General features: G+C 48.4%; 1 protein-coding gene across 2 annotated transcripts; it reads right to left on the bottom strand.

Annotated features, from left to right (window-relative positions):
- Positions 1–5,901: 5,901 nt before the first annotated feature.
- On the bottom strand, positions 5,902–10,577 carry LOC120712052 (probable galacturonosyltransferase 4). 2 transcript variants are annotated; one of them, XM_039997754.1, is made up of 9 exons: positions 10,068–10,567; positions 9,928–9,962; positions 9,779–9,820; positions 9,603–9,696; positions 9,263–9,447; positions 7,950–8,221; positions 7,475–7,832; positions 6,815–7,390; positions 5,902–6,299 (listed from the first exon to the last, which is right to left on the bottom strand). In XM_039997754.1, the coding sequence occupies exons 1-9, from the start codon at positions 10,159–10,161 to the stop codon at positions 6,024–6,026; spliced, it is 1,932 nt and encodes a 643-aa protein (XP_039853688.1). In that variant the 5' UTR covers positions 10,162–10,567; the 3' UTR covers positions 5,902–6,023. The 2 variants fall into 2 exon arrangements, with proteins under 2 accessions (XP_039853688.1, XP_039853689.1); XM_039997755.1 differs by lacking the exon at positions 9,928–9,962 and having other exon boundaries at positions 10,294–10,577.
- Positions 10,578–11,154: the final 577 nt, after the last annotated feature.

Genomic DNA, 11,154 nt, shown 5'->3' with positions numbered 1-11,154 from the left:
AAGATGATGACATGATCGCGTAAAGACAACATGATATTCGTAGATGATAAGCAACAAAGCACAACAGATCTACTAAAAGCCATGCTACGAACATTGAGATAACTAGTACTACTCGCCATAAAAAATGCTTCAGTACGTGTAATACCAAGGTAAAAGCAAGAACAACGCTGCCCTGATCGCGAGAAGCAATCAGGGCAGTATGGCGCTTACTTGAATGAAACCCTAGGATTAAGGGTGGCGATTCGCCGAGATTGTTGTTTGCGAGATGTGATGATTCTCTCCTTTCATGAATAACATAGGGTACATATTTATAGTCCGGAGACTTGGGAAACAATCTAAACTAATCTTGTCCCGATCGGACTCTATCTCTAATCTTAAACTAAATCTAAAGATACATGGCCCATGTGGCCCAAATGCTCACGCAGGAGCCGATTTACAAGCCTTCTTTAATCTTCTGCTTTAAGCCCATCTTGCTCTCGGCCCATAAATTAATCCTGTTAATTTATGGCGATAACACCAATTCAAAAGCAGACTCTTCCAAGAGTACTGCGAGGACATCGACATCCAGCTATGCTTTGCGTCCGGGGCACATCCCCGCAGCAATGGACAGGTTGAGAGAGCGAATGCAGAGATCCTCAGGGGATTCAAGACCCGCATCTACAACTGCTTGAAGAAGCATGGTGCCAAATGGGTTGATGAGCTTCCGTGCGTACTATGGGGCAACCGGACCACACCCAACCGAGCCACCGGGGAGACTCCATTCTTCCTGGTCTACGGGGCCGAAGCATGCCTTCCCCCAGAAATTCACCTGGGCTCACCACGGGTCCAGGCTTTTGACGAGTCCATGCAGGAACAGCTGCGGCGTGACGATGTGGACTTCGTTGACGAACGAAGGTGGCGAGCAGCAATCCGAAATGCACGCTACAACTAGGCACTCCGGCGCTATCATCAACGGTTCGTGCATAGTAGGGAGCTCCGGGCTGGCGACCTCGTCCTGAGACGGATCCTGAACCGAGCAGGGCTCCATAAACTCTCCCCCAGCTGGGAGGGGCCCTTCAAGGTTACATAGGTATGCCGGCCCGGATGCGTTCGCCTTGCCACAGAAGATGGAGTGCCGCTGCCCAACCCATGGAACATAGAGCACTTGCGTAAGTTTTACACTTAGGCAGAGCAGGGAAATGAATTTTTCCTTTGTAATAAGATAGAGTCAGCGTGCCGCCCAGAGCGGTGGGGTCCGCCCCCATAAACCCGACCTCTGGCATCCATCACACCAACGACTAGCATTAACGTGTGGTCCAGAGCGGTAGAGGTCCGCCCTCATAAACCCGGCCTCTGGCATCCATCGTGCAAGCCATGTATATCAGATTGCAAAGGAAGGATTTACCCCGGTTCTGTCTTTGTGTCAAAATTTTATTTTGTATTTTGATTCTCAAGATTTTACTTTTCTAACCCCTGCGCGGACTTCTACTCTTGTCGCTACAACAACGATCTGTATTGAGTTGCTGGACTTTCGTACAGACCCGGACCCTCTTGCTGCTGGGAGAGAGGTGCGGACCCCTAGGGACCTGCTCTGGAGAGAGGGTGCTTGTTTCCTGGGGTGGTCCGGAGTCCTGTGTAGCCGCTTAGCCGGTTCCGTACCCAAAGCCTACACACTCCACTCTGTAACGAGTGTTCCAGTACCTGGAGCTGGGTAATTAGGGGCCCGGACCTCGTTTTAGCTCAAGAGTTGGCTTCCTAAGTCCTACACGGCATGTCCAGCTCCATATCTCAAAGGATCAAGTACGACAGAATGACATCACCCACTGCTAGGAGGGGTCTGGGGCCTCGGAGCTAGGTCCGGAAAAGTCGTGTTGTTTCCTGGAGTGGTCCGGAGCCCTGTGTAGCACCTTAGTCTGGTTCCGCACCCTAAGCCTACACACTCCACCACTCCGTAACAAGCACTGAACTACCTGGACCTGGGCATCTGGAGCTCCGGACCTTGTACTAGCCTGGGGCCAGTCCAGAATAGGTCCCGCGGGACTACTACTAAGCTGTAACTTTGAAGTGGTATACATGTTAAGCCTTCACTGGTGGTAGTTATCCTCAAACCAATGAGCCTACCTGCCAGGGGGTCCCGTCAACTGCTTTAAAGGTTTCATGCAGAACGAGGTCCAGTCTCGGTGGTAGACATACTCAAAAACAACTGAGTCTATCTCCCAGGGGGCCCGGAGCATTCGTTTTGACCCAGACATCACGGATCGATTCTGCATGCGTCAAACAGCTAAACTGCAGTATCATTACTACCATATAAGCGGGATTGATTATCCTCTCTGTAGTTCTTTCTGCTACACAGGGAATAAGATGCTCGCTCGGCTTGCAATCTATGCTACACCTATGCCCAAGGACGCTTGCCCAACCTCATACGGGGGACCGGAGTGTCTTCTACGGCTCGGGTGGCAGATAGGTCCAAACAACTGCACCTATCCGCCAGGGGGCCAGGGCGCTGGGGTACTGCATACCGCAAACCAGCAACTAACAAATAGCTAAGTTGAATTTTCCTTCTAATTAAATTTCAACTAGTACAATATTTGTTACATAACCCAAAACAAAGCAAAGGTACAATGCCCAGCTCAAGGGTCTACAGGCTCCCGCTTGAAGTAGGCGGCGACGAAATCGATGACCTCCCGCACGCTGTCCCGAGCGGCGGCCTCCGTCTCCACCACAGGACCGTAAAGCACGGGGACTAGCGAGATGGCCGGGTCGTGGCTCTGGAGGCAGGTCAGGATGTGCTCCGCCACCATCCGGATCAGCTCGCGGCCCTCGGTCTCAAGCTGACCAGTAAGGACCGGCTCCAGACGCCGGAGCCTATCCGAAGCGGAGTTTAACACTGGGAGGGCATCAGCAATCGAAGCTGGCGGCTCCGCCACTTGGATTGGGCTCAATCCAAGTGGCACCAGTGCTAAGCTCGCTTCGGTCGCCCAGTCAGCGATTCGCTGGGCCCCCGCGCGCTGGTCCTCCTGGAGCTTCCGGACCGCCTCCTGGACCGCCTCGTGCACCCGGGTGTCCAGAGCTGCCTTGGCCGCTTCCACCTCGCGGGACCTCTCCTCGAGCTCAGCTCTTCCTCAGTGTGGAAACGGCGGGGATGAACAAGGGATGCTATTTCGCTGTGGTAGTGTGGAGCAATCTACGCGAAAGAGCAAAAGGCAAGGGGTGCAAAGGTTGGAAGGAAGAAGGCGAATGCGGAAAGGTGACCGCGGTATGCGGTTCGTCCTTTTAAAAAGCCTGACCCAACCGGCCCCCCCGGAACCATCGCTGCAACCCAAGCGATGCACACGCCTGGAGTTAACCGCCCAATCCTTGACAAGGGGGCCCAGGCCCACCTGTCAGGGAGGGCGGGTAACCACAAAGGTGTGAAAGGGCGGGATCTGAACCGTCGTCCGCACGTGAAGCAATGCGAAAGTTGAGCTGACATGCGCGCGTTAAGCGCTGGCGTGACCGGGCTTTTCGGGAACTGCGCTAGTGGTAAATATCCCGTTTACTCCAGCCGCAATAATGCCGAGCATCGCGCGCGTGACTAGGTGAACCACAGTGCGTGGCGGCCACAAGTCAGTAAGCCGTAGTAATGTGATGAGGTAGCAACCAACCCGATGGATGGTCAAGACCAGTCAAGACCCTTGCAGAGAGAAGGTTTAAGCTATGCAGGGCCAAATCGCAGTAGTGGCCCCACCTGCGGGTTCGAACCTCCCCTGAGGTGGGCTCGGGGGCCACGGTCGGTACCCTGTAGCAGGGATACCCACTTCTACTGCAGCAAGGCAGGACCCGCGTAGTCATTCATAACTACGCGGTAAAGAGCAGAGCAACCGGGCCCCACAGGACAGGCTCTTACCTCACCGGGCCGACGGCCCCGGATCCGCTCCCCGTTCTGGGACGGGTCCGGAGACGCCACGTGTCCCCGAGGAAGGGAAGCTCCGAGCCAGCCACCGAAATCCCGGACCTCTTATAGGGGTCCGGAACCTCCTCACGCCCGTCCGGACCTCCCACGCGCATAGACCTAACATACTACCGGGGGGGTCCGGAGCCACCACGTGTTCCGTGGGCATAGGCGCAAGTCTTCTGCTGGAAGATTCGCCCACCTACTGTATTCAATGTGGGGGGTTTAGGCGTGCTCTGCCGCCGCGGCTCGCAGGGCAGACCTTGTCAGACCTCACTGTAGACCACGATTTACTGAGGTACACAGTGCAGCCGCCTGCGTCGCACCCATGCAGAGCCGTCTGCCACATTTATTAGATACGACGGCACGGCTCTATTTCATCATGCCTCCTATGCCGCAAGCTACGCAGCCCGTTCAGCTATGTGACAGGCGACGCCGCTTGCTACGCCTGGCGCCGTCCCGACAAGACAGCACCTGGACACGCCAACAGGTGATTCTAGGAGCAGGCAAGGAAATCCAGGAGAGAGATCACCTTCGCCTGCGACGCCATAATGTATGAGCAGTACGATATTTTGTACTACATCGATGGGCCCATCTGTCGGGGACCCAACGGCCATGTATGCACCTCCCTTGAGATATAAAAGGGAGGCGCTCGCTGTGCACAGGGGGCACGCTAGACTACACGCAGTCACACGCTGGACTCAGCTCCAACCCTTCAGTCTTGAGCAATACAACACACAGTGGACGTAGGGTATTACGCTCCGGCGGCCCGAACCACTCTAACCCGGCTGTATTCATCGTGTTCTTGAGCAAGATCGAACTAGTCGCTAGCTAACCCCCGAGTTCTCACCCTCTGGGCTTAGGCGGGTGCATTCCGCCACCCGACTGTGGTTTGCCACACCACGACATTTGGCGCGCCAGGTAGGGGGCTGCAATTACAACTATATCTGCAATTATGCAGAGGGGTTAACAAGAAGCAATCTGATTAGCAACCAGAATCTAAAACGCGAATTAAATGAATACTAGGCTATGTAGACTACAGAGCATATCAGCAACAACAAACAAACAAACAAACAACAACATAGCCTTTTTTTCCCAATCAAGTTGGGGTAGGCTAGAGATGAAACCCGAAAGAAAAAAGTTCAAGGTTCAGGCACATTGATAGCTAGTCTCCAAGCGCTCCTTTCCAAAGCTATCTCTTTAGAGATATTCCAATCCTTAAGGTCTCTCTTAACCAACTCATCCCACGTCAGTTTAGGTCTACCTCTACCCCTCTTTACATTATCGACCCGCTCAAAAACCCCATTACGCACCGGCGCCTCAGGAGGCCTTCGTTGGACATGTCCAAACCATCTCAGCCGATGCTGAGTAAATTTCTCCTCAATTGGTGCCACCCCGACCCTATCCCGAATAACTTCGTTCCGGACTCTATCCCTCCTTGTGTGCCCGCAAAACCACCGCAACATCCGCATCTCTGCTACACTCAGTTGCTACACATGTCGCCTTTTTGTAGGCCAACATTCAGCACCGTATAACATCGCCGGATGAATTGATGTCCTATAGAATTTGCCTTTTAGCTTTTGTGGCACCCTCTCATCACAAAGGATGCCAGAAGCTTGCCGCCATTTCAACCAGCCAGCTGAAATTCTATGCCTAACATCTTCATCAATGTCGTCATCCTTTTGTAGCACCGATCCTAAATACCGAAAAATATCCTTCTGGACCACCACTTGCCCATCTAGACTAACGTCTCCCCCCTCATGCCTAATCGCGCTGAAATCGCACATCATGTACTCGGTCTTGGTCCTACTAAGTCTGAACCCTTTCGACTCTAACGTGCGTCTCCAGAGCTCTAACTTCCTATTAACCCCTACCCTACTCTCGTCAACTAACACCACATCATCAGCAAAGAGCATACACCAAGGGATCTCACCTTGTATATCCCTTGTGACCTCATCCATCACTAAAACAAATAAATAAGGACTCAATGCTGACCCCTGGTGTAGGCCTATGTTAATAGGAAAGTCGGTGGTGTTGCCATCACTACAGAGCATATCAGCAAAAAAAAAAAACTATTGGTTATGTCAGATGGGATTGAAAGTGCAATCTTCCTTTATGGATTGATGTTGCATTCCCGCAGGAAAGGTTGGTCATAATCTAGATACTTTGACCAGTAGCTTCGGAACTTGGGCAGGCCAATCTCTAGCCAGGGCTTCATGTTGCCATTGTAATGTATGACTGCAGCACGTTCAATGTCTCTGCTGTTTACATGGGGGTTGTAACCTAGACCAAGAACATGCCACGACCGGCTGAGGGGGAATGTCTTGTTCCAGAATGTGATCAAACCTGGAGGGAGAGTGCCAAATTTCCAAAGCGATCTGTCTTGATTCTGCAGTTAAATATGATGTAACATGTATTTGATCAGGTTAAATTATTCAGTAGCAATCATAGTCGGTACACATGACAAAGTGAACAAAACAGACTGAATTCAAAGGCACTTGAATTATTAAAAGTTATGAAACAAATTTTCTATGTTTGTGTATATGTATTTTTCTACAGAATATGCAAGCTAAGATGTTTTGTTAATTATAATTTTGCATAATGTAAGCTGAAAACTGAATATGGAAGTTAAATAAAAATACGCAATGTTGAATAAATTCCTTTCCTAGGGCCACAGTATAAATAATACTTTGCAGATGATTTAGTTCAAAGAGTTGTTGGCGTTTCCAGTACATCCTTTTTAGGTATAGCTTCAAAGTCCTACTCGCTACTGAGCTTCAGTACAGACAACCCTACTACACACATGCAACAGAAGTAGATTTAATTTTCATACATATGTTTAAAACATCAAAAATAAACTTTGATAAATAAACCAGTGTGAAACGAAGGTTGTGAGCATCTTACAAGCTTCTGCCATGAGTGATAGATTTGGGTTATGTTCTGCCTCTTCCATTCAGCCAGATCAAACACATTCATTCCAAAAGCCCAACCACAAGCATGGGGGTCAAAATTCTTGGCAATACCAGGATTTGAGAAATTCAGGTAACGATCGAAGCGATGGAAGCTCTCTCCACAAGTCTCAACAGCACCATTTACCTTCCCCTTCATATTGATTGACCAGAGGCCAGTCAGATCCTTCTTTACTACTATATCATCATCAAGAAAGACCATCTTGTCAAGCTTTGGATAAATCTCAGGTAAGTAAAATCGCAAATGATTAAGGATTGACAAATATTTTGAATTTCGGTATTTCAAATTTGAATCTGGGTTTGCACGATTTGTTCCAAAGTAGTAATCAATCATGGACTGAGACCCAAGTTGTTTGAGCACTGGACTGTAGCTGTCATTTAGCCATGTAAACTCCCCAGTGTTCTGTACTTCAATTGTTGCCTTTCCAGGAGGATTAGAAAGGAACCACATTCTCATTGGAGCATAATTCAGTCTGTCAGTTACTATGTGGAAGACATGATCGGAAGGATGCTGCAAACAAATAATTCCATTAAGAATGATGCAAGCTATCTTTCAAATTTTAAACTCATATATTGAAGTATTCAACATACATACCTTGGCATTTAACACTGTTGAATTTACAACAACTGCTGTTGCTAGTATATTATCCGAGAACAAGGCATAATGATACAGTTTTGGGTTGGTGAGTTTATTTTGGTTTGGGAACTGCTGCCGATCAGGATCCAATGAAAAGTATTCGTTAGCTAGCCTCAGGGGGAGGCAGTGAAGACCTTTAGGAAGGGTTTTAGCTGCAAGTTGTGTCAGAAGAACAGTCTGCTTCTTGTGTGCATGCAGCTGCTCCTCTGCTGAGTGAAGCATAGCTCGAAGCTTTTTGACAACAATAGAACAATCATCCTGCATCTGTCTGCCCTTAATTAGCATCTGCTCCAGTGCTTTAACCTTCTCATTTGCACTGAACAAGTATATGAAAAAGTCCCATAATTATTGCATGCACTGATTCTATGCACGGTATGAAACTGAAGCTATAATTTGAAGCGAATGGACTGAACTGAACTGATGAGAAACTTACTTCTTTGGTAGATCAGTGTCCTTAGATGCATCACCAAGCACCTTTTGGACTTCTCGTATCCTCTGCCTTAAGTCTTTTAGGTACTGGGAATTTGCTCTAATGGATCCAAGGCCAAGGTAGACTTTTGCCTTGATTAACTGATCCTTGATATTCCGGATCAGCGTATCAGGCAAAACAAAGCTTTTAGTTTTACCATCTGTTCTAGCTGTTAGGGAGTTCTCCGCAACTACCTTGTCAGATGTCTGTTTAGGCATAGTCTCCAGTAAAATTTCCTGTAAGAGGTCATGTGATAAAGATGAAACCATGTAACAAACATAACTGCAACACATAAGATCCATGAAGAACAATTAAATTAAATTCTGTAAAATAGAAGAATCAAGTTCGGAAAAAACATTAGGAGTATGTGATTTCTGCGCATGGATGAATATTTCACGACATAAATGTATTGAACCCCATTTGGTCAGAAATTGCATCTATTACATTAAGATGACGTTCTATAATGAAATCCCATATTAAGAGTTGATTTAACAAATTGGAAGGAAAGGATATTAGAGGTCAAGGCAAAACTTGGCAGGAAATGTAAGCATGAAACAAAACAGGCCCTGAAACCAAATCAGTAAGATTCCAGAACTTTCATATATGTGCTTATCAGTATCCTGAAGGAAATGAACAACATACTGAGCCAAACACGTGCCATAGCTGTTGACGAACAACACAATCAATACCTATAACTGACAACTGTATGAGAATGACTAAAACTGCTACAACTCCAACTGCTAGCAGTAATTGACATTGTAAAATGATTAATGTAAACTTGCTTCATTAAGACCCACAGATCAACTAAGGGCTATGTATTCACCCTAAGGTTCTCCATGGCAGCATTTTGCAGACATTAAATTGATGAAGCAAGTGAGCCAATTAATACTTTACATCAGAATTTTATCGGTTAAGTTTATTCATGATATTCCTCATTTCATAGATTGGCAGTTGACACTACGATTTGACCTGTTATCCCAAGAAAATGAAAGATATCACAACCCTCCAGCGGCCAGAATGTTCTTAACTTCTTATCCCAACCAGGAAGGTACTGGCCATCAAGGGGTTAGGTGTAATAAGTGCAGAAAGGCTTCGCCTACCAACCGATTTCAAAGCTTGATCTTAACTGATTAACTCTAATAATGCAATCTTCGAATTCCAGCTTGCAACCTGAAGCTAAATGACAAAACATGGTCCCAAAACTCAGAAAACTAATCCTCAGATTACAACTCAACTAAAATTTGATAGGATGCACAGAAAGCTTAAAAACTACCAACCTCTGAAGATGATTGCTGCTGTGATCCGGTGGTTTTCTCCTGCTCTTCTGAGTCGGTACTCACCAAGCCACCATCCTGTGCCTCCCGCCTCGTCACTTGCTCCAGCACTTCGATGCCATCAGCAGCCGCCGTGACTTCAGAGAGCACGCGGCTCTTGTGCTCCCCTGCCTTTCTCGATGGCGATTCTACAGACAGTTTGTGTGCAACGATCTCAGAAGTCAGAACACAAAAAGTCAACAACAACAACAACAACAACGCAAATCTCTACGAAAGACTCTCTCTGAATCCGGGAACCTACAAACACAAGATGCAATGAAACAATCGGAAAAGTTACCCGCACCTTGCCCCTCAGATTCAGTCGATTCTTTCGACAACCCGCCCAGTTCATCCGAGAAGACGATGCCGACAGGTTCTTTCAAAGAGAACACAGTTTCCTGCATCCAAAGCAGAGGAAAATCTATAATAACTTGTCACCCTGGTCAAGAAAAATACCCAAAACAGGGAGTGAAAATTTACCAGAGGAAGCGCATTCAGCTTGTCTGCCTTGATGCCACGGCCCTAGCACACCATTCAACCAAAAAAGAAACCCGTCAAAACCCCAAACAAAATCCCTATAGAATCCCAAATCCACCTACCAAAAAAAAACCCCCGAAAACCCCACTCACATGATTCGTGATTTCTCCGGAGAAATCCCGCATTTCTGGAAAGAAAAAAAAACAAGGCAGCAAATCCGTAAGAGCGCCAATGCCAACAAAAGACGGCCTCAAATCTCGAAACAGATCACGCCGGGGGAGAGCGCGCTTACGGATAGGGTTGAGCGCCGCCGGGAGGCGGCTGGTGTAGAGCGCGAGGGGGGAGAGCATCGTGAGGGCGAGGAGGATCCTCCTCGGCCTCACCATATTCGAGTTATGGCGGGGCGTTCGGATTACTCGAAAATTTCGGATCGGATTTTAAAAATTTCGGATTTTAAAAATTGCAATCCGAAATTTACTGAAAATAATCAGAATCCGACATTTCGGGTCCCGAATTACCCAATTGCCAGCAGTACTGCGTTTGCCGGTCGACGGTGCCGCGACCGGTGGGGTTGACGGCGAGGGTCCAGCCTTGCGGGGATGCGTAGAGGCGGCGGCGGCGGCGCTGGTGCGCGTCTGTAGCGATTGCCCAGCTAGATTCAGTCCTCCTGGGGTAGAAGAAGAGCCTGCACGGGGAGGGTGGGAAGAGGAGGCATGGCGGCTGCTGCTGGGGCGCGGCCGCGGGCGGCGTCCTCCGCCGTAGACCCAAGCAGTACCGTCAACCGCGGTGGCCGGTGGGTGTTGACATCAAAATTTGCATTAGAAAGTACCGACCGGTCTGATATCAAAATTGGCATCAGAAAGTACCGACCGGTCTGATCGGTCAGACACTGTAGTCGTCAGCAGCCGATCGGTCTGACCGATAGAGTCGATCTGTCTGATCGGTTTCTAAGCAGAGTCCGAGTACAATTAAGAATTTTCATATATTTAGATTTTGTAATAGAATTTTTTGCGGGATAAATCTACACACCCTATAAATATAAATATAAAGGGTCACGGTCGATTGAGACATCCAATCGATCAAATACAAAAACTTTTATCTTTTTACTTTTTTTGCCCTAACTTTTCCAATCTACTATTTGTTGTTCCTCCTTCGTCTCTACGTCGATTGAGGGCGTTCTAGGTGGCCTGCCGACCCAAGAGCAACTCTGTGTGCGCCTGCCCCGACGGGTCCTTCCTAGACAATGTTCGTTGGTTTCACCGCCGGCCTGCCCGGCGACAACCGGTCTGACCGGTTTGAGCATCGGTGCTGCATCGTGCCGTCGCTCGCTGCGCGTTCTAGCGCTTTGGTGTGTTGGTTCTAGTTCTGCACCAACATAC

The sequence above is a fragment of the Panicum virgatum genome, chromosome 6K, assembly GCF_016808335.1.
Source record: "Panicum virgatum strain AP13 chromosome 6K, P.virgatum_v5, whole genome shotgun sequence".
Taxonomy (NCBI): domain Eukaryota; kingdom Viridiplantae; phylum Streptophyta; class Magnoliopsida; order Poales; family Poaceae; genus Panicum; species Panicum virgatum.
This window is presented reverse-complemented; position numbering and strand designations above follow the sequence as displayed.